This window comes from Hemitrygon akajei, chromosome 6 (genome assembly GCF_048418815.1).
Source record: "Hemitrygon akajei chromosome 6, sHemAka1.3, whole genome shotgun sequence".
Taxonomy (NCBI): Eukaryota; Metazoa; Chordata; class Chondrichthyes; order Myliobatiformes; family Dasyatidae; genus Hemitrygon; species Hemitrygon akajei.
The window spans coordinates 92,534,101-92,558,533 of NC_133129.1; the positions used below are offsets into that span (position 1 = coordinate 92,534,101).

General features: G+C 42.1%; 1 protein-coding gene and 1 long non-coding RNA gene across 3 annotated transcripts in view; one reads left to right on the plus strand and one right to left on the minus strand.

Annotated features, from left to right (window-relative positions):
- LOC140729275 (uncharacterized) overlaps positions 1-1,001 on the minus strand; it is a 55,191-nt gene extending 54,190 nt beyond the window's left edge. The window contains exon 1 of the long non-coding RNA XR_012099301.1: positions 889-1,001. This is a non-coding gene — a long non-coding RNA (uncharacterized lncRNA). The remainder of the gene's footprint in view (positions 1-888) is intronic.
- Positions 1,002-1,295: 294 nt separating this feature from the next.
- epoa (erythropoietin a) overlaps positions 1,296-24,433 on the plus strand; it is a 49,982-nt gene continuing 26,844 nt past the window's right edge. For both annotated transcript variants that reach the window (XM_073048864.1, XM_073048865.1), the window contains exons 1-2: positions 1,296-1,421; positions 19,039-19,169. In XM_073048864.1, coding sequence (XP_072904965.1) covers positions 1,343-1,421; positions 19,039-19,169 — 210 coding nt within the window. In that variant the 5' untranslated portion in view covers positions 1,296-1,342. The remainder of the gene's footprint in view (positions 1,422-19,038; positions 19,170-24,433) is intronic.

The window sequence follows — 24,433 nt, forward strand, 5'->3', positions numbered from 1 at the left end:
CCCTGATGGGAGTGGGATAAACCGTTCATGAGCAGGGTGGGGGTACATCCTTCAGGAAAATAAAAGGTTTCTGCATTGTTAAAATGAAGGAAAGATTTAAATAAACAATATATGCAAACAACGCCACTTAACCAGCCTTGGACTAGGAAGTTCAGAGTTCATTTCTAACGGGAAAGCAATTGTCAATATCTACAAGAGGGCCTAGCAATCAGCCAGAAGTGTTGAAAAGAGTTCAGAATCAGAAACAGGTTTAATATCTCCAGTATATGTTGTAAAATTTGTTAACTTTGTGGCAGCAATACAGTGCAATACATGATAAATATAGAAAAAAACCTGAATTTCAGTATACGTGTATATTAAATAGTTAAAATAAGTAGTGCCAAAACAGAAGTAAAAAAGTAGTGAGGCAGCGTTCATGGGTTCAATGTCCATTTGGAAATCGGATGGGGAAGAAGCTGTTCCTGAACCACAGAGTGTGTGCCTTCAGGCTTTGTACCTCCTTCCTGAGGGTAGCAATGAGAAAAGGGCATGCCCTGGGTGAGGGGTCCTTAATGATGGAGGCCGTCTTTCTGAAGGGATCGCTCCTTGATCTCTTGGATACTACGGACACTGGTGCCCATGATGGAGCTGATTAACTTTACTACTCTGGGATCCTGGGGATCTCAGCAATTTTTGGAGGAGTGCTCAAATGCGGACTGGATTTGTGCATTCACTTAGGCTGCTGCTACTCACACAATAAAATTTGCAAACCAGTTTGAAATAAAAATATTTTGCCCTGACAGCTATTATCCATCAAACAAATCTTTTTTAAAAGTCACACCCGCCACCACTCATTAAATCTGCCCTACAGAAAGAAAGAGAGTTATTAACACTAATGCAGAGACTTACATCCAAATTGTCTGTTCCAGACACATGCGCTTTGTGTGACCAGGGAGAAACGTGCGCGAAGTTGCGTGGTGAATGAGTTTGGCGACTCAAAAAGCAGCGCTCGGATTTCCGAGGGAAATCTCCGCTTCCGCGCATTAAATCTCCGATTCTTTGAGCGCCGACACGGTGGGAGAGCATTACCCCATCCTGTCTGCCCCGCCGCCGTTCATCTGGAGGAACACTGCGACGGCAGCTCTGCTGGGAGGAGGGAGTAAGAGAGGTGGAGCAGAAACGACCCGACGACTCCTCTATCTTGCCCCCATCGCTTCTTAAACCACCGGCGAACCTCTGCTGTACTGTGACTTGGTTGACCAATCTGGAAGGGGAAACGGTCCAACGATTTTCCGTGAATTGGGTGTAAACCGGGACAAACATTGTCTATTTATTTCTCCTTTTCAACGTTCAATATTACCCAATGGGAAATAGATTAACACATGAAAGTTCAAGAAATGTGACTGAAGAGGACTATGAAGATTTGGATATGGGGATACCGGGTAAGTGGTTTCAAATGAGAGCTTCGCTCAGACTCTCGATAACGATAGGCGCCAAATGCAATCTGTTATTTACTAAATCGATTGTCCACCTTGATTGCAGCATACACTGCCCCCAACCTGTCCACGCACCCAAACTCGTGCTCGGAAACTGTTTTCTGGAGGAACTCAGCAGGTCAGGCAGCATCTATGGAAAAGGGTAAACAGTTCTGAAGAAGGGTCTTAGCCCGAAAAGTCGACTGTTTATTGTTTTCCATAGATCCTGCCTGACCTGCTGAGTTCCTCCAGCATTTTGTGTCTGTTGCTTTGGATTTCCAGCATCTGCATATTTTCTAGTGTTTGTGATTTAACACTTTTATGTCGTGGAGCAGGAACTAAACCGGGAGTTATGTGTGGGAAAGCCTTTGCTTATATTGTTGGAATCAAACTCCAACAAACGATTTTTAAAGTAAATCGTAAATGCAAGAGAAGTAAATTTTATTGTACCACGGATGGCCAGTGGAATATAACTTTAAGTGTAGGGAACCATCTAATTTTGGTCTGGTGCACCGAGCAAACCTGCCAATTGTGTCAATAACAATTTATATTTAGACTGCCCTTTTCGTTTGACAAACTAATGTGTAGGTGCCAGAACAGCGAGGACAGCCTGGAAAGTAAAGGAGGGGTGGACCGTTTATAAAATTATCATTGAGGTCATTAATATTTTCTGAAGTGTAATCAATGGTGTTGATTTGGTAAACTGTTGCTTGGAGTTCTTTGTCCTGGTGATGCAGTTCTCCCCCAGTGGCATGGAGTCTACCAGTCAGTCTGAGAGGGCGCATCAGTTTATAATGCTTGGCACCTGCAGAGCACCCGCTGCCCTCATCTGGGAGATGGGCAAGGTGACCCCAGGCATGACCTAAAAATCCACATTTCTTGTATAGTTAACTCCTTCAGAACATGTCAAAACATTTCTCAAGTAATGAATTTTTGATTTCTCATCCCCAGAAGTACAAATCGCACCCACAAACATCAAATGAGATGAGTGATCAGTTAACTTGATGATGATGATGATAATCAAGATATCAGAAGATATTTTTCGAATGTACAGTCAGTGGCCACTTTATTAGGTACCTCCTGTACCTAATAAAGTGGCCACTGAGTGTATGTTCATGGTCTTCTGCTGCTGTAGCCCATCCACTTCAAGGCTGGATATGTTATGCGTTCACAGATGCTTTTCCACACACCACTGTTGTAACACATGGTTATTTGAGTTACTGACGCCTGCCTTCATGTCAGCCTGAATCAGCCTGACATCTCTCATTAACAAGGCATTTTCATCCACAGAATTGCTGCTTGCTGGATTTGTTTTTGCTCCATTCTCTGTAAATTCTAGAGACTGTTGTGCATGAAAATCCCAGGAGATCAGCAGTTTCTGGGATACAAAAACCACCCTGTCTGACACCAACAATCATTGCACAGTCGAAGTAATTTAGATCACATTTCTTCCTCATATTGATGTTTGGTCTGAACAACAACTAAACCTCTTGATCTTGTCTGCATGTCTTGATCATGAATTGCATTAACAAACAGGTTTACAAGTGTACCTAATAAAATGGCCATTGAGTGTACTTGAGCCATTGTGTCAGTAAAGTAACATACGCTTGGTTAATCCAGCCATTTCTTTTGAGCGAGAAGCTGCAAAGGATGAGCGTAGGCAAGTGCCCCTATCTCCTGGATTACTGAAATCTAACAGGTAGACCCCAGTTTGTACGGCTGGGTAGTTCTCTGTCTGAGGTGGTGGTGAGTGGCACTGGAGCATCACAAGGGAATGTCCTGCCTCCGTTTCTGTTCACACTGCACATCACAGACTTTCAATTCAACTCTGAGTCTTGCCACTTATAGAAATTCTCTGATGACTTTGCAGTGGTTGGGAGTATCAGAGATGAGCAGGAGTCAGAGTACAGAGGACTGGTAGACAGGTTTGTGGAGTGCTACATTAGGAATCACCTGCTCCGGAATGTGGCCAAAACCAGAGAGATGGTGATTGATTTTAGGAGGAAGAGGACTGTGATGAGTCCTGTATATATTCTGGGAGAAGAAGTTGCGATGGTGGAGGAGTACAAATACTTGGGTGTTCACCTTGACAACAGATTTGACTGGAAAACGAACAACAAAGCTGTTTATAAGAAGGAGATGAGCTGACTCTATTTTCTAAGGAAGCGGAGATCCTTCAATGTGTGCAGCAGGATGTTGGAGATGTTTTACCGGTCTGCCGTAGCGAGTGCAGTCTTCTTTGCTGCTTTATGTTGGGGAGCAGCATCAGTGCTGGTGATGCGTAAAGACTAAATAAACTCATCAAAAAGGCTGGATCCGTCCTTGGCTACAATACGGACTCCTTTGATTTAATGATGGAGAGGAGGTCACTAAACAAACTGTTATCCATTATGGACAATCCGACACACCCTCTCCACGACCTACTGAATAAGCAGCGGAGCCCCCTTTCGAACAGACTCATTCCGCTCCGCTGTCTCAAGGTTCTTTCCTACCAAACGCAATAAGCATATACAATTCATCTCTGTGTGATAGGAGAACACACATCACAGTACAATAGTCTCTGCTTTATTATTTTGTACATTATTGTGAATATTAATATTCTGTACATTATTATTATTAAAGTCGTCACACTACTAAGTGTGTTTCTAAAGTTACTGCTGAAACAAAAGAATCCCCCACTCAGGATCAGTAAAGTACTTATTATTGCAATGGAAATTGTCAATGTGCCAGTAGTTGCTTGGTAAAGCTTTAATGTACTGTTTCTTGCCATTAAATCTTAGTAATTACATAGTTTCTTCTAGCCTTTTATCTTTCTCCTCCGAATCTGAACTGATTCAGTCATTCCTATAGGTTGTCCATAAACTGGTCTGCCTCATTACCGTACTTCCTTTAATTCTTACCTATTTACTGCCCATTATGCCACTGGTGCTTAGGGCAGAAGTGAAGGGTCTCCATCTCTGTCTGTCCTTAGTTGCACACAGATATAGAAGGATTCATCATTGCTGTTTCCGTAACAATTTCTTTTTTGACCAGTCAGGCTTGTTAGCCCTGAACTGAACCCCCAAACCTGGAGGACCGGTGGACCACTTTTAGTCTGTCCTCTACCCTTTGACCTATTTGGCATGGATGACCCTACCAAGAGTCAAAGCATGAGGCACTGACTCCAGCCACTATTGCTCACCAAGCCTTCAAACACAACAATAAGGTTGTGGTCCTCTTGTTGGTTCCTTTCATTCAGGTGCTGTTTAAATTCTTCTTCGTTTTCTAAACTTTTAATATCTCCATTATGTAGCTCTGTGTATGAATTTGTTCAATAGAACTTCTTTGCTGTTTTTTTACATTATATGCAAGTAAATTCAGAGACAGGGATACAGTGTTTGGTGAACTCAAGGACCAGGATATAGCCGAGCCAAGTCTTGACCTCTGAATTTAATAATTTTCCCTTCATATAATTTATGGTGATTCATTATTTTTCCCCATGGAGCTTACTTACTGCCCGTTATGCCACTGGCACTTCTTCATTGCTGTTTCTGTAATACTTTTTTTTGACCAGTCAGGGTTGTTAGTCCTGATTTGAACCCCCGAACCTGGAGGACCAGTGAACCACTCTTAGTCTAGCATCTACCCTTTGAGCTGTTTGGCATGGGTGACCCTACCAAGAGTCAAAGCAGAAGGCCCTGACTCCAGCCAACATGGCTCTCCAGGTCACTGAGGTTTGCAAACCACTAAACCCTACATCAGGTTGTGGTCCTCTTGGAGCCCCGGTGGAAAACTCACAATTAATTATGTAATATTTATAGTAATTATCTCTTGCTTAAGTATGTAGTTAGCTTAAACATGACACAGTATGTAATTTAAGCTACTTAGAGCAAAAACTTTATTATTTGCATGGTTTTTGGTTAAAGTGGAAAACGAGTTACAAATGGCCTCGGTTTATTGGTCTGTGGATGGTGGTGTAAATCAGCCAGGGTTTTTGCATCAGCTTGAGATATATATATCTCCCTCTCTCTCTTACCCCCCCAGAGGATGTTGGGAATGGTGAGGGTGGAGCACCACTGGAGGGGTGTGGTACTGGTGGCAGAGAAGACGTGCCAGGGACAGGGAATGGGACTGGTGCAGGCACACCCAGCCCTGAAATATCAGGCAAGGTCACTTAATTCCAAATAATTGGTTAATTGGTCATTACGGATTGTGTCTCTGGTGCTTCCTGCTCCCTCCCCTCTCCCTTCCCATTTTCCCAACCGTGATTCCCCTCTCCTTGCACCCTTCCCACTCTCAGTTCACAATACACCCATATCAGAATCAGGTTTATCATCACTCGCATGAAATTTGTTTTTTTTTGTGTGGCAGCAGTACAGTGCAATACATAAAATTACTACAGTACTGTGAAAGGACTTAGGCTCCTCAGCTATACATGTGTTTTGCACAGTGCTATGCAAACCTGAAGCGATTGTTAGGTCTATCATTCAAAATCTTTTAATTGCTACCATCAGGGAGAAATTACAGGAGCCGGAATATTTAATTTGTGGATTTTACTTTGTTTATTTATGCATCATTCATTTGTAGATTTAATTCTTACTTTTCTAAATTGTTGTGAGTTATATGTGTGTTATCTGTACCACTGTGCTGTACACCCTGGTCTGAATTATATATCTGTTACTTCCATTGGTATCAATCACAATACATACTGTAGTTTACAGTTTTATTATTATGTATTGCAGTGTACTGCTGCCACATGACAATTTTCACAACATATGCCAGTGTTAAACCTGTTTCTGTTTCTGATCGTGTAACCGATACCAGTGGAAGTAACAGCAAAGGATGATTTCCCAGCCATGATGTTTCATGCAGAGAGTGACAAAGAAAAAGAAAAGTTTGCATTTCTGTGAAGGATTGCACACCCTCAGGATGTCCCAAGCCATTTTTAAACAATGCCATTACCTCTGACACGTAGCTGTTGAAAATGATTAATGTTGAAAACCTTGCAGCGAACTGATGGACAAAAGCTGTCAGAATAAAATGGAATGCAGTAATAAAAAAAATTTATGTTGTCAGTAGAGGGAAAATAGTGGTTCATACACAGGGAAGAACCCTTATTGAAGTTGTGATATGGTACACAAAGGAACCAGACAGGGCTTCGATTCAACATAACACCTAAAAGCTGCCACTTCCGACAGCCAAATCGAAGTAAGCTGCAGAGATTTGTAAATTTAGCTCCACCATGGGCATTAGCCTCCGTAGCATCCAGCACAACTTCAAGGAGTGATGCCTGACAGCATTCATCATTGAGGACCTGCGTCCCTCTTCTCATTACCACCATCAGGAAGGAGTACAGAAGCCAAGCCTTAAGTCACACACTCAGTGATTTAGGAACAGCTTCTTCCCCTGTGCAATCCAATTTCTGATTACTTTGAACCTGTGAACACTACTTCACTGTATTTTTATTTCTATTTTTGCACCAATTATTTAATTTGATTATCTTATATATACAATAATTCACAGTTTTTTCTATTATTATGTATTGCATTGTACTGCTGCTGCAAAGACAACAAATATCATGATATATGTCAGTGATATTAAACTTAATTCTAATTCTGTCCAGTAATTCCTTAGTACTACCTTCAGAAGTACCAGCTTCAGCCTGGAATGTAGATTTTAACCACTGAACTGGGATTTAATCCCACAACCATCTGCCTCAGGCAAGAAGGCCACCCATCTGAACAGCAGATGAGATGGGTATACCCTGGTTATATTTCTAACCGCGAGGTTGTTAAGGCTCATTGTAGTGCACGTTCAGGCTACAGGATAAATTTGCCAAGTTATTGGGAGGCATGACCTTCCCTGTCTGTCCTGGCTTCTCTGTGTAAAATAGAATTGTCAGGCAGCTCAACAGTGCCAACGTAGACTGTATATCGCCTGTAACGGCAAAACTTCCCTGGAGCAAAATCAAACAATGTTAAAGTAAAATAAAATACATAGGGTTATAAAAGAAACCAATTATATAGAAATACAGTTATCAATATATTAAAACTAATTGTGATATAGTAATATATGTGTTTCTTTATTCACTTATTAAATAACAGAACTATACATTTAAAATATCATCATCAGGTGCCGTGCCCAGTTTGAGCTTTGGCTGCCATGGCCCACACACTCCTGTTTCGGGTCAAGTGGATCAATTCATTGGTATTCATTTCCAGTTCTCTGGCTGCTTTCTCCATCATCATTTGTCTTTGCCTTCCTCTTGCTTTCTTCCCTTCAATCTTTCCCATAATTACCGTGCATTCTAATCTTTCCTAATCACATGTCCAATGAAGTCACGTTGCCTTTTCATATAGGCAAGTTTAAAATTATTTTATTTTTTAAGGCATATCAGTGTGAATGCTGTTGTTGCTTAGCTTGAGTAAGAATATTAAACTGTAATGTGATTTGAAAACATCTGTGATTTCTATTGTGACAAAGTGACAGGTACTACTATTACTACTGTGGTTCGTTGTCTACATTCATCATTCCGGAATCAAAATCAGGTTTAGTTTCACCGGAATATGCCGTGAAATTTATTAACATAATAATAGAGGAAAAAACAGTAAAAACAGAGTGTATGTGTGTGTATATATATATTAGTTAAATAAACAGTGCAACAAATAGGAATAAAAATTAGTGAGGTACTGTTCATTCAGGAATCCAATGGCAGAGGGGAAGAAGCTGTTCCTGAATCATTGAGTGTGTGCCTTCAGGCTTCTGTACCTCCTACCTGATGGTAACAATGAGAACAAGGCATGTCCTGGGTGATGGGGCTCCTAATGATGAACGTCCCCTTTCTGAGGCATTGCTCCTTGAAAATGTCTCAAATACTACGGAGTCTAGTGCCCATAATGGAAATGTAAAATTTCAGTTCCAGGTTAGTGAAAATAAAGATGTAATTTTTCCCCCTCTAGGTTTACAGACTCCCTGGATTGGAATCAATGCATGGACTTCCCCAAGGGGTCCATGGACCCCGAGTTTAAGCAACACACTTTACAAGAGCATTTAAAGGAGGACTCAGGAGTCAGTCAGATTGAGAAATACAGTTCCAGGCCTTGGGGCCTAGACTTCATGTATTGACAATCATGCCAAGTCATCCCTTACTGCTTTTAGAAAGTCATTAATGTCCCATCAGCTTGAAGCCCTCCCCCACCACTGAGCATATTAACGAGGAGAGCTGCCACAAGAAAGCAGCTGCCTTTATGAAAGACATCCACCATCTAGGCCATGCTCTCTTCTCGCCGCCACCATCGACCTAGAGGTACGGAAGCCTTAAGTCTCACACCACCAGGTTTAAGAACAGTTAGAATTAGACCATTTGGCCCATCGAGTCTGCTGTGCCATTTGATTATGACTGATTTATTTCCTTCTCAACCTCCTCATAACCTTTGATGCCCCTATTGATCAAGGACCTGTCAAACTCCATTTTAAATATACCCAATGACATGACCTTCTGTGGCAATGAATTCCACAGATTAACCACCGTTTGTCTAACAAATTCCTCCTTATCTTTGTCCTAAACGGACATTCTTTTACTCAATGTCTGTGCCCTCTGGTCCTAGATACTCCCATTATTTGAAACACCCTCTTTATCTAGGCCTGAGGTTTCCCTTGGGTTCTACGGACTCCTCACTTAATATTATTGGTCCATGGCATTAAAAAGGCAATATTCAATAAAATCCCCCTTTATTCTTCAGTGAATACAATGCCCAGAGCCATCAAATACTCCTTGTACATTAACCTTTTCCTTTCTGGGATCATTCTAATAAAGCTGTGGCCTGCACCTAGTAGACTTCTGGATCAGCTGCAGTGATGCCTGGCTTTGCGAACTTCAGTTCTGAGTGCTGTCTGTTTGCTTTTATTGTTAGCACAATTTGTTTCTTTTTCCTCTCTGCACACCGGATATTTGACAGTCTCCTTTTGTTTTTAATGGGTTCTATTGGGGTCTTTGTTTTGTGGCTGCCTGTAAGGAGATGAATCTTAAGGTTGTATAAAATGTACATACTTCGATAATAAATGTACTTTGAGCTTTTAACATTGAATTCTGAACTCCTCTGGATCCTCTTCCCTCTCATTACCCTGCTATCATCGAGCTCCTGAACTAACATAGATAACTTTAATCACCACTACTCTGAACTGATTCAAGGGCTCTTTACAACTCATGTTCTCAGTATTATTTTTGTCTTCTTTTGACATCGATGTTTGTCAGTCTTTGTTTATGCATAGTTTTTTTGTAAAATTCTATTGTATTTCTTTTTTCCTGTCAGTGCCTGCAAGAAAATGAATTGCAGGGCAGTATATGGTAACACATGCGTACTTTGAGCTTGAATATTGAACTTTGAACCATTGTTGTTCTGGAGAAGGTATTCCCACAGTGTGGTGGATAAGGAGTTCCATTACTTAGACCAGGCAACAATGAGGAAACAGCAATATATTTCCAAATCTAGGCAGTGTGCATCCTGAAAGAGAAGTTGGTGCATATCTGAGCTCAAGGGTTTTGGAGTTGCAGTGCTGTTGAAAAAACTTAGCCAACGTTCAGACCCTTGGCATTCACAATGAGATAGTAAAGACATTAGCTTTGTGGGAGAAACCAGAGAATGGTAGTAAATGGTTGCCTCTCTGACTGAGGCCTGTGACTAGTGGAGTGCCACAGGGATTGGTGCTGTGTCTGTTGTTGTATGTCATCTATATAAATGACCTAGATGATAATGTAGTTAACTGGATCAGTAAGTTTGTTGATGGCAACAAGATTGGGGGTGTAGCGGACGGTGAGGAAAGCTATCATGGTTTGCAGCGGGATCTGGACCAGATGAAAAAATGGGCTGAAAAATGGCAGATGGAATTTAATGCAGATAAGTGTGAGGTGAGCACTTCAATAGGACCAACCAGGGTAGGTCTTACACAGTGAACAGTAGGGCACTGAGGAGTGCGGTGGAAAAAAGGGATCTGGGAATACAGGTCCATAATTCATTGAAATGTAGATGGGTCAGAAAGAAAGCTTTTGGCACATTAACCTTCATAAATCAATGTATTGAGTACAGGATATTGGACATTGTATTGAAGCTGTATAAGACTTTGAGGCCTAATTTGGAATATTGTGTGTAGTTTTGGTCATCTACCTCAGAAAAGATGTAAATAAGATGTACATTTAAGGTGAACATTTAGTGGAGAAAATTGTGGACTTCAGAAAGGGTAAGACGAGGGAACACAAACCAGTCCTCCTAGAGGGATTAAAAGTGGAGAGTGTGAGCAATTTCACGCTCCCGAGTGTCAATATCTCTGAGGACCTAACCTGGTCCCAACATATCGATGTAGCTATAAAGAAGGCAAAACAGCTGCTATATTTCATTAAACAGTTCTCTAAGGGATACGGCATCCATTCAGGTGACCTGCACCGAGTTGGATGGCTGGCTGAAATCTGTGGACAAGTCTGGCCTACCTGGGAATTTCAAAGCCTGGGTGTATCAGCATGGCATTCTTCCCAGAATCCTGTGGCCTCTCCTCGTCTATGCAGTTCCGATCTCGACAGTCGAACCCTTAGAGAGGAGGGTCAGTAAGCACCTCAGAAGATGGCTGGGGCTGCCAAGGAGTCTGAGCAGCATCACACTCTATGGACACCACAACAAACTGCAACTGCCCTTCAAATCCCTGGAGGAGGAATATGAAGTAACAAGAGCCAGAGAAGTGATACAGTACAGGGACTCAAGTGATCCGAAGTTGGCTAGAGCAGGGATCCAAGTGAGGACTGGCAGGAAGTGGAGGGCAGAGGAATCTGATCAGGAAGCAGAGGAAAGGCTGCGTCACAGGAGGCTGGTGGGAGTGGTCACATGAGGCCGAGCTGGGCTAGGATCCTTTCCAACTCCCCAAATGGACACCATCAGAGGGAAGGAAAGGCGCCACCTAGTTCAGGAGGAGGTGAGAGCACAGTGGAGGAGAGGAAAACCTGCAAGGCGGTGGGAATGAAGCACAGGGAGCTCGGACAAGTTGGGAGAATGCAGTGGAGAGGAAAGTGGCCTGGGCTGAGCTTTGGAAAGCTGAGCCACACCGCATTCAGTTTCTCATCCAGGCAGTGTACGATGTGCTCCCAAGCCCATCAAACCTGCACACATGGGGCAAAGCAGTCATCAGCGTGCCCACTGTGTTCCAAGCGAGAAACCCTGGAGCACATCCTCAGTGACTGCACAAGGGCACTTGGTGAGGGACAGTACCGATGGAGGCATGATCAGATCCTGAAGACCATCGCCGAAGCCATCAATGCAGGAGTTGAGTGGGCGAAGCGGTCCCGACCCTCCAAGCAGACCGTTGCCTTTGTAAGAGCTGGGGAGCAGCCAATACCCACCAAAAGAACATCTGCAGGTATCCTGACCTCTGCAAGGTAGAGGCAGAGAGGGCCTCAAGATGGCTGTGGCTCAAGAGAGGGGAGCCATGGAGTCATATGTAGCTAGCCATCTGGACACAAGCTGCTGTCTGATCGGCCCCGGCAGGGTCACCTGGAGGAGGGTGTTTGATGTTGAAAGACCCGAAACACACGATGATTCCAGGAACCTCACTGATGATGTATTCAGAAGCATCAGTGGATGTATACACACAGAGAGAAACAGCAAACCACTCCCACCCTGCACAAAAAAAGAACAGCAACCTGATCTTCAACCCCTCAAACCCTCTCCTCCCACATGAAACACAAGAACTTCGGCACCCAGACTCCCCTCACCCCACACAAAAAGCCACAAGAACATTGAACCCAAATCTGACTCTCCCCATGCAAAAAAAAAGAGAAAGAATGGACAAAAGCATAGAATATAAAAAACTATAAGACTGTATTCATTGTTGTACTACTACTGAAGTATAACAGAGACAGATTGAAATAAATGAAGCATTTTTAAAAATCTGTTCAAAACTATTAATATTAATCTTTTTTTAAAAAATTGAAAAATAACATCATTTCTGAATAGTTATTGGAACCATTTATTATCTAAATACTGATGTGTACACCAAGTTTGTGAGGATTTCAAAATGTATCACCCAATGTTATATGTCCAATGTGGCTTTAGATGTTACCTGCAAAATGAGGAGCAGGAAACCAGAGGTCTGTCAGTCAGTCCTCATCGGAGTATCAGAGGTGGAGAGGGTCAGCAACTTTAAATTCCTCTGTTATCATTTCAAATTACCTATTCTGGTCGATTATGAAGAAAGGATGACAGTGCCTCTATTTCCTTAGAAGATTATGAAGATTCAGCATGATATCCAACAAACTTCCATAGATGTGTGGTGGAGAGTATATTAACTGATTGCATCACGGCCTGGTATGGAAACTCCAATGCCCTTGATAGGAAAATTCTACAAAAAGTGGTGCATACAGCCTGGTCCATCACAGGTAAAGCCCTCCCTATCATTAGACACATCTATACGGAGCACTGTTGCAGGAAAGCAGCATCCATCATCGAGGAAGCTTGCCACCCAGGCCATGCTCTCTTCTCACTGCTACAATCAGGAAGAAGGCATAGGAGTCTCAGGACCCACGCCACCAGGTTCAGGAACAGTTACTACCCCTCAACAGTGCTCTTGAACCACAGGGGATAACTTCACTCAGTTTCTCTGAGCTGTTCCCACAAACTGTGAACTCACTTTCTATGGCTCTGCATCTCATATTCTCAAGACTTATTGCTCATTTTTTATTGTTTTTTTTGTGTTTGCATAGTTTGTTGTCTTTTGCATATTGGTTGTTTGCTTGTCCTGTTGGGTGTGGTCTTTCATTGATTCTGTTGTGTTTTTTGGATTGTTGCATATGCCTACAAGAAAATGAATATCAGGGTTGTCTGTTGTGACATATATTTACAGTACTTTGATAATAAATTTACTTTGAACTTTGAACATCTCACTGCTCTTGTGTTATAAAAAAGTATTCCAAGTTCAAAGTAAATTTATTATCAAAGTACATATAATTTAATAAATCCATAATAGAATAGCAATAACAGAACAAGAGTGCACCAGTTTGGGTGTTCAACCAATATGCAAAAGTTGAGTGAAGTTATCCCCTTTGGTTCAAGAGCCTGATGGTGGAGAAGTCAGAACTGTTCCTGATCCTGGTGGTGTGAGAGCTGAGGGTCCTGTACCTTCTTCCTGATGACAGCAGTGAGAAGAGAGCATGGCCTGGTTGATGGTGGGGGATGGGGGTTGGTCCCTGATCGATAGACACTGCTTTCCTGCAACGACGCTTTGTGTAGATGTGCTCAATGGTGGGCACATCTTCATTCACTGTTTCATTTGGCAGTAAAGATAATAATCATGTTTCTTTTATTATGGGTGGGCTTTAAAGAATCAAGGGGAAGCACTGCATGCTTTATGCCAACAAAACAATTTCCACGTGCCATCTTGGGCATTCATTCACGTGTTCACCACCCCAGTAGAGCATCTTCCAAATTCTGGCCTATAGCCAGTTTTGTGTACTTGGTATACAGTTCTGGGGTGCACACCAAATGCTTTTAAGGGGAAGATCAGTATGTGAGAGAGAAACGATGAAAATGTTTTGCTAAACACAAGAGATTCTGCAGATACTGGAAATCCAGAGTAACACATAAAATCTTTGAGGAACTCAACAAGTCAGGCAGAGTTTAAGCAAATGAAAACAGTCAACATCTCTGGCTGAGTTGCTTCATCACAACTATTGAAAAATGGCACAAAATTCCCATGGAAGCCCATGTTCATAAATGTGGGGTTGGAAAATGCTTTCTATTTATTTTAGCTTTATGTTACACGTCTCCTTTGATTTTATTTGGGGTAGAAAATAGTCATAATATCAAACCTATTGCAGGTTGACGATGGTGGACTTTTAATTTTTAATTTGATTGGTGGACATTGTGGACACACTATATTGGTGACACTTGTGAGCTACCTTTAGCATATTTCACTTGTATGCTTTCATGTACAGTGGATTCTGGTTAATTGGATCATCGGTTAATCGGGGCAGCCACTTACTTGGAACGTCCCTTAAAAAGCAAAAACTAATCGAGAAAATATGCTGCTAATTGGATGGAGACAATAGCTGAATGTTCTAACTGGTTACATGCACTAGTACGACTGTTAAACACTAGACCGTGCTTAGAGCAAACCAGTTTTAAATAACGTTTGGTGCGTGTGTTTGTGCTTGAAAAGCAGTGATATTTTATCACTGATAGTGGGTGAGAAATAAGTAGTAAGGCAATTCTGAACTGTTTTCCTCACCGCGGTTTCAAGCATTCAGGATCAAAGTTGTCAAGAGTGGCTAGGAGTGAAAATGAAACCATTTCACTAAGTTAGGAACTATGAAGAATTCGAAGGTATCAACAATCATTTTGAATGTTGCAATGAAAATGAAAATTTGGAGGATGCAATTGTCAAAAGCACTGTACGAGGGCTGATTGATAAGTTCGTGGCCTAAGGTAGCAGGTGTCAGTTTTAGAAAACCTAGCACATTTAGTTTTCAACATAGTCCTCTCCTACATTTACACACTTAGTCCAGCGGTCGTGGAGCATACGGATCTTAGACCTCCAGAAAGTGTCCACAGCATGGGTGATTGATAATTTCGTGGCCTACGGTAGAAGGAGATGAGTTATACAGCTCTCGTTACATGCACATGCAGTTCAACTCTTTGAGTGATTATGCAGAAAGTCTGAAGTTAATAACTCATCTCCTTCTACCTTAGGCCATGAACCTATCAATCACCCCTGCTGTGGACACTTTCTAGAGTTCTAAGATCCGTATGCTCCATGACCGCTGGTCTAAGTGTGTAAGTGTAGGAGGGGACTATGTTGAAAACTGAATGTGCTAGATTTTCTAAAATTGACTTCTTCTACCTTGGGTCACAACTTATCAATCACCACTCATATGAAGGCAGTGCATTATTTGCACTAGGGGCTTGCACTGATTTTGTACATTGGCCTTCATCTATCATGGGATTGAGTTTAGGAGCCAGAGGTAATGTTGCAGCTATATAGGACTCTGGTCAGACCCCACTTGGAGTACTGTGCTCATTTCTGGTTGCCTCTCTATAGGAAGGATGTGGAAAACACAGAAAGGGTGCAGAGGAGATTTACAAGGATGTTGCCTGGATTGGGGAGCGTGCCTTATGAGAACAGGTTGAGTGAACATGGCCCTTTTTCCTTGGAGCGACAGAGATGAGAGGTGACTTGATAGAGGTGTATAAGATGATGAGAGGCATTGATCGTGTGGATAGTCAGCGGCTTTTTTCCAGGTCTGAAATAGCTAGCACGAGAGGGAACAGTTTTAAGGTGCTTGGAAGTAGGTATAGATGAGATGTCAAGGGTAAATTTTTAATGCAGAGAGTGGAATGGGCTGCCGGTGATGGTGGTGGAGGCAGATAAGACAGCAGGTCACCTTTGGGCAAGGTGTAGCATCTACTTAGCCCCCACCCCCCACCACTGCCTATCAGGGTCTCATGAAGCCATGGTGGATGGTCGTATGAGTAGTTGGTACATATCACAGATCCTGGCCATGTGACCAGGATCCTGCATCAAGGATTCATTATAATTACATCCCTCCACTTTCAATTTTCAACAGTATTTTCTCTTCCTTATCTCTATGTATCCACTTACAAAATTGACAGCCTCAATTCCTACCACTTTTTATTACAGAGGAGGCCCATTAGTCCGTGGCTGGCTCCCAGCACAGCATTTGTTCAGACACATTTCTACCACCTCAACCCCACCTCTTTATTTTCCTATAACACTGTGACCTTCTGCCAAATTCCTTTCATTTTGCTGCTTGTCTACTTTAGAAGTAGTTTTGTCATAAGACCATACGATAGAGGAGCAGAATTAGGCCATTCGGCCCATCGTCTGCTCTGTCAGTTCATCATTGCTGATCCAATTTTCCTCACAACCCCAGTCTCCTACCTTCTTCCCTTCATGCCCTGACCAATCTATCAACCCCTGCATTAAATATACATAAAGACTTGGCCTCCATAGCTGCCTGGGGCAAAGATTTCCACCATTCTGAAAGGATACCCCTCTATTCTGAGGCTGTGTCCTCTGGTCTTAGACTCTCCCACCACAGGAAACATCTCTTCACATCCAGTCTATCGAGGCCTTTCACCATTTAATAGGTTTCACTGAGGTCACCCCTCATTCATCTGAATTCCAGAGAATACAGGTCCAGAGCCATCAAACACTCTTCATATGACAAGTCATTTAATCCTGGAATCATTTTTGTGAACCTCCTTTGAACCCTCTCCAATTTCAGTACATCCTTTCTAAGATAAGTGGCCCAGAACTGCTCACAATACTCTGAGTGAGGCCTCACCAGAGCTTTATAAAGTATCAACATTACATCCTTGCTTTTGATCATCATCAGTATCAGAAGCAGGTTTAATATCACAGACATATGTCATAAAATTTGTTGTTATGTGACAGCAGTACATTGTAATACATAATAATAAAAACTGTGAATTACCTGTATGTTAAATAAGTAATGCAAAAATAGTGAGGTGGTATTCATGGGTTCAGTGCCCATTCAGGAATCTGATGGCGGGGGGGGAAGAAGCTGTTCCTGAATTGCTGAGTGTCTGCCTTCAGGCTTCTATACTTCCTTCCTGATGGTAGCAATGAGAAGAGGGTATGTGCTGGGTGATAGGGGTCTTTATTAAAGGATGCCACCTTTCTGAGGCATCGTTCCTTGAAGATGTCCTGAATGCTGGGAAGGCTAGTGTCCATGATGGAGCTGACTGAGTTTACAACTCAGTATGTATCATGTTGTATGATGTGGGCAATCCTGACCGTGACCCTGATTATTCTTGGCAAATCCACCACCCACAACCTGTTCCTATGGCTTCACGTGATCCTGATAGCGCTGGGGTCCTGCGGTGGCTAAGCAGGCGCTACACTTTGCCCAAGGGTGACCTGCGGGCTAGTGGAGGGAAAGAGCGCCTTACACCTCCTTTGGCAGAGATGTATCTCCACCCCACTGAAGCTTTGTTTCTGTAGTAAAATTTCCCCACAGACCCCGAGAGGGGTGGGAGGTAGTAGAGGGTGTGGATAAGTGGTAGAGAATCCCTATTTGGAGGATTTATTGTGAATTCATTAATCTTCATCTTTTTTTGATTAGTCAGAAAAGGATGAATGAAAAAAAGAGTTTTTAACCCATTAAAAATGTATTTTTCCCACTGAACCACAAGTAGTTTGTCAGGCACTCCAAAATTTTCCTAATCATTCCAAAGAGGCTAAAGAGGCAATGCCAACAAAATCCAAAAGATTCAAAGTACATTTATTATCAAAGTATATGTGCAGTATACAACCCTGAGATTGGTCTTCCCCACAGACACCCATAAAACCCATTCAAAGAGAAACATCAATCCTCCTCAACACACAAAAAAGTTGCGTAAATGGCAACAAAAAAAAGAACAAAAAATGCAGAATATAAAACACAAAATTGAAAGAGTCCAGGCATATTCAGTTCAGCGTATTATTTGCAGGCTACTCTGATCCAAAATCGCCCAAAAGGAGTGACCAGAAACCAGATACACATTATAACGTGAACTACAGAGTCCAACCCACAAACTGCGTCGATTAGACAATGAGAAGCATTTTAAAAATCTAATGATGCGGAAATGCATGCTAGGATGAGGTGGGATACATCATCAGTATGGGGTCATTGGGTATTTCAGGTCTTTCAACATCAGACGCCTTCTCCCAGGCAACCCAGCCAGAGTTGATCAGGCCCCAGGCTTGTGTCCCGGCAGCATTGGTCCACCAGTCGTACCTCTTGATCCATAGCCATCTGCAGGCTCGCTCAGTAGCGTTTGCGACAGTCCTATGGCTCTTCTCTTTGCAGCCAAGGAAAAAATAGGTTCTTGAGAGTGAGCAGCCAGCAAAACCTTTGCACCCCACCTCTATAGGCTCACAACATTCCCTCCACCCCTGTTTCTGGCATTCTAATATTGTAACTTGGATAACTGAAGCACAAGACCCCATGGATTCAGTTGATAAAATTCCAGTTGGTCTACTTACTGTCCCTGAGAGTTAACCTAACCTCCCTGACACACGTCTGTTTCCTATTCAAATACTGGTCTTATCTTGACTGACGGCCAGATTTCTGCTGGTGTCAGATATCTGCACATTCAGCTTGGTTTTTGTATTGTTCTTACAACAGAGCATTCGGTTTCCATTAGATCCCTCCCTAAAATGATATTGCAAAGCCCACCACTGAGCGGCTCACGTATAACAGGAAGTTTTGTTTTTGCCACAGATATTACCACATGTTGGGAGGAGGATAGGTTAAAGGTGAAGGGTGAAATGTTTAAGGGGAACTTCTTCAGAGGGAGGTGAGAGTGTGGAACGAAATACCAGTGGAAGCAGTGGATGCAGGTTCAATTGCAACATTTTAAGAGAAGTTTGGATAGGTACGTGGATGGGAGGGTTATGAGGGCTACGGTCCAGGTACAAGACGATGGGACTAGGCAGATTAATAGTTCAGCATGGACTAGATGGGCTTAACAGCTTGTTTCTCTGCTTTAGTGCTCTATGACTCTATGTTAACTCTATGTTCTTTATGTTTACTCCAACTTAGGACTTCTTGCAGTTCTAATGATGTTATTCGGTTACATAAAACCTGCAAAGTCAACTCCTCTCCAACCAGTCTGTGACATCCGGGTCCTGGACAATTACATTAGAGAAGCAAAGAATGCTGCGAATACAGCGGTAGGCCATTATGTGAATTTCTGTGGCATAACGCAGTGTTTCATTTATGCTTGAGACTGACCATTGTCCTCAACGATAGATTAATACAAGACACTTCCGAAATTGGAGAGACGTAGCATCTGATTAATTTTTATATTTCTTAATAGACATTCTAATGTCTCGGTAAAACTTTGAAAGTTCCTTTCCAAGTTGGAGATACCATAATAGGGGAAAGTTGAGGCTGAGGGTGGGGTGGGTGGGGGTGGTGGTATACCTACAATTGACAACAGTTCTTTTTACGTGCAGGGAAAAATAAAGGCCTGTACGTACTGTTCTCAGTCTATTTAATAACAATAATAGTTTAAGTTTCTGTACTAGCAATTTAAGGGCCTGCACTACAAACCCGGCAAACATACATTAAGTGTCACCATCCATCTGATCATGAATATTATTTTGGGAAGAAAATGTACCATGAATAAACTTGCCTTAGGCTTCCAGCCGGGTACAGGTATCAAATATAACTGACATTCTGATGACAAACTCTGGCTTGGTTCTTAACTGCTCTCAGAAATAGGCAAAATAATATATATATAGTTTTTAAAAAGCAATAATACTAGAAATTAATGATCTTAGAAGAAAAACAAGAGAGAAAAGATCAAAATATACCCAGCCCAACTCCAATAATATTTAATGCTTTATATGATGCATTAATCAAAACAACAAAGTTTAACTTGGGATAATAGGGCAATGTTTCTGACCTGGTGAGTGTGCTTAAAAAGACCCAAGAACCCTGTAGAGAACTGTCGTTTATCCTCCCATGAGCTCTTCTTCTACAAGTTGTGAAAAATTTGTGAATATCCTGGAGAAATTGCATAATCGGTGATGGGTCAAAGTTGATATACCATAGATGACTGTATAACTCACATTCTGTTGATGCCAATTCTTAAGGGATTTTTTTAATATATAGGGTGGTAACTAATTTTTAAATCATATTCATTTGTGCATTCCATAAAATTAGATCTGGGTAATTGTCTTTATTCCAAGATTCAAAGTTCAAAAGTGTATTTATTATCAAATTACATATATATCACCATATACAACCATGAGAGTCAGTCAGTCCCAAAGTACGTACCTTTCCTCTAACTAGAGACGTGAAAAAAATTACTTTAGCTTTTGCTGATGGGTGTCAATCAATCATATATACCGATATAATTTCATATCTCTTGATAGTGTGATTTGTTTTAGCAGTGTCATTGATGCTCATGGATCAGGAAGCCTCCATGATCCATTCCCCATCGTCTGAGTCAGCTAACCTGCCTCACTTCACCTCAGGAGATCAGACAGGTTTCCATTGCCATTAGGAAGTGAATGCCAGGTGAAAATAAGGTTTAGTTTGCATCACACTCTCTCACTAAAGAATCAAAATGGCCTATAAAACTTCACCTAGTCATAGAACACTCCAGCACAGAAACAAGCCCTTCAGCCCAGTTATTATTCTGCCTAGTTCCATCAACTTGCACCTGGATCATAACCCTCTATACTCCTCACATCTATATACCTGCTCAAATTTCTCTTAAATGCTGAAATTGAACTTCCGTCCATCATTTCCATTGGCAGTTCTTTCCACACTTGTACCACCCTCTGAGTGAAGAAGTTTCCCCTCATGTTCCCCTTAAACATTTCACCTTTCACCCTTAACCCATGACCTCTAGTTTTAGCCTCACACGACCTCAGGGGGAAAAGTTTACATCTACTCTATCTATACCCCTCAATTTTGTATACCTTTATCATATCACCCCTCATTCTCTTATGCTCCACAGAATAAACTCCTAACCTATTCAACCTTTCCCCTATAATTCAGGTACTCAAGTTCTGGCAACACCCTTGTAAATTTCTCTGTACTCTTTCAATCTTATTATCTTTTCTGTAGTTAAGTGGCCAGAACTGCAAACAGTATTACAAATTAGGCCTCATCAACATCTTACACAATTTCCAACATAACATCTCAACTACTGTACTCCATTCTTTGATTTATGAAGGTCAATGTGCCAAAAGCTCTCTTTACAATCCTATCTACCCGTGATGCCACTTTAAAAGAATTATGGATTTGTGTTCCCAGATTCCCCAGTTCTACTGCACACCATATAAGTCTTAACATGATTTGTCCTCACAACTATTTTGGGCAGAGAGTCAGAGGACAGTGGATGTGAATAGAATGCCGGGGAGAGGAACTTAGGATGGGGCTTCATGTGTTATGGCCCTGATAATATCCAGCGGAGGGTGAGTAAATGCAACCATGACGCATCCTCCTAGAACTAAGTGACAGCATACTGGGGAAGATTGTAAGTAATGCCAGGCTTCCCAGAAATTCCAGTTGCTGACACAAGGCATGATGACCTAGAATGAGTCTCACTGTTCCCCGTTCTAATGATAGCCATTCTGAAAGAGGGACAGGTTACCTCTAACTAGGAAACAGAGGTGGCAAGCTTCCCTCGAGGGCCACACCACCCGTGCTCTTTTCTCATCAGTTAGAAGGTACAAGAGCCTCAGGACTCGCATCACCAGGTTCAAGAACAGTTACTGTTCTCAACCAAAAGGGGATAACTACACTCATTTGCCCATCCATTGAGCTGTTCCCACAACCAATGATCTCACTTTAAGGACTCTTTTATCTCAATATCTCTTGTTCTCGTTATTTATTACTATTTATTTATATATGTATTTGCACAGTTTGTTGCCTTCTGCACGCTGGTTGATCTTCCAATGATCCAGTTTATAGTTACTATTCTATAGATTTACTGAGTAAATATGCCTGCAGGAAAATGAATCTCAGTGTTGTATATAGTCTGATAATAAAATTTATTTTGAACTTTGAACCCAGTCTGGTTAGTGGTCTTCTTATTGGACCCACTGCCCACCTCTCTCTGCTCTCCAGGCTGTACAGTAATGGTACAAGTGACGTAGGCAGGAAGAGCTCGAGACAGGACAGTCATCACGCAACCACATTGCATCGCCTTATTTTGAACATGCCCCATCAATAAGGGACTCCAGTTATCATTTCACACCGTCAGTGGGCCTGTCGTCAGATTCCACTTCCCACTATTTCTGTAAATGCCTAACTTGGTGATTGTGAAAGCAGTTAGCACCTCTGTTAAAAAAGCAGAGAGTGGAATTTCACACCAGCATGATAAGTGTTTGGTTGATAACATTCCTTACTGTCATCTGCAGCCTGCAATGATTTTTGAAACAGCAGGCTAGTGCTGACTAATTCTTTTAGATGTTTATAGCGGATTACCACCAAATAGATCAGTTTTACCCCTGTTGGCACTTAAATGATGGATGTAGTACCTTTGTAGCAGCTCTCCATCAATCCATCTGTTACTGCAACGCCACATTAACTTCTCTCACCCCAGCCCTCTTGTGGTCTGTCTCTTCTTGAGGAGATTTGGTACATCACCTAAAACACAGATTTCTACAGATTACCGTGGAGAGCATTCTAACCGGATGCATGGGGGGGTGGGGAGCTACTGCAAAGATCAAAGTAAGCTGCAGAGAGTTGTAAACTCAGTCAGCTCCATCATGGGCACTAACTTCTGTAGCATCCAGGACATCTTCAAGGAGCGTTGCCTCAAAAAGGCAGCATCCAGCTTTAAGGACCCCCATCACCCAGGATATACCCTCTTCTCATTGCTACCATCAGGAAGGAGGTACAGAAGCCTGAAGGCACACACTCAAAATTGTTCAACTTCTTCCCCTCTGCCATCTGAATGGACATTGACCCCATGAATGCTACCTCATTACTTTTTTATTTCTATTTTTGCACTACTTATTTAATTTATTTAATATGTATATACTTACTGTAATTCAGTTTTTCTCATTTCTATTACTATGCATTACATTGTACTACTGCTGCAAAGTTAGCAAATTTCACGATATATGCCAGTGATATTAAGCCTGATTCTGATGACATTCTGAATTACACTTCCCTTTACTGGCTTCTCTGAAGCTACCCAGAATGTCTTCTTGCCCATGCTGAGGTCCAGATTTCCATCAGCCTTATCCTCATCTGGTTTCTTGTTTCCTGTTCTCACTCAAGTCTTTGTGGAGTCTTAAAGATGCTGGAAATCCAGAGCAATACATATAACATGATGGAGGAACTCGGCGGGACAGGCAGCATCCATGGAAAGGAATAAGCAATAGATGTTTCATAGGATATATAGGAGCAGAATTAGGCTATCTGGCCTATAGAGTCTGCTCTAACATTTGATCATGGCTGATCCATTTCCATCTCAGCCCCAATCTCCTGCCCTAATCCCCTGTATCTGTCATGCCCTGAAGAATTAAGAATCTATCAACCTATTCCTTAAATATACCCAATGACTTGGCCTTCATGGCTGCCTGGGCAATGAATTCCACAGCTTCACCCTCTCTGGCTAAAGAAATTCTTCTTCATCTCCCTTCTGAATGGATGTCCCTCTATTCCGAGGCTGTGACCTCTGGTCTTAGACTGACAGAAGTTCTCCTGAAATGTTGACTGCCGAGTTTCTCCAGAATTATGTGTGTTTATTCGCCTCTACCACCCCCCCACCCCACCTTCGCACCAAAAACCTCTGAACCCCTCTTGCATTCCTCCAAATTCAGCTTGCATCTCTGTGTCACGCTTTGGATCTCCTTTGCTCTGCATTTCCTACACATCAGTCTGTCATCCACTTTGAATATAAGAAGGATGAATCAAGTGTTAACACACAAAATGTTGGAATAACTCAACAGGTCAGGCAGCATTTACAAAGAGAAATAAAGTGTTCACATTAGTGTTCTCTTATTAGTACTCAAATAGGATTTGTGGAGGAGGAGAGGAATGGGATGTGTATTAATCACTAAACATTCTTCCTTAAGCACGCAAACTGATGAAGATGACTGATGGAATGGGTACTTTGCTTGTATACTTTTGGGTGGCAGGATGCAGAAATGTCTCTACCAAAGGAGGTGTAAGGCATTCCTTCCCTCTGCTAGTCCGATGGTCACCTTTGGGCAAGGTGTTGCACCTGTTCCACCCCCCCAATCAGGGTCATGTGAAGTAATGGGAGTGGGTGGTGAATGGTCGTATGAGCAGCTGGTGCATATCGCAAGTCCTGGTCTGTTTGCTTGTTTATTTATTGGTGTACAGTGCAGAATAGGTCCTTCTGGCCCTTCGAATCGTGCCACCCAGCAATCCCCCCAATTTAAACCTAGTCTAATTACAATGATCAATTAATCTACCAACCGGTACATCTTTAGAATGTGGG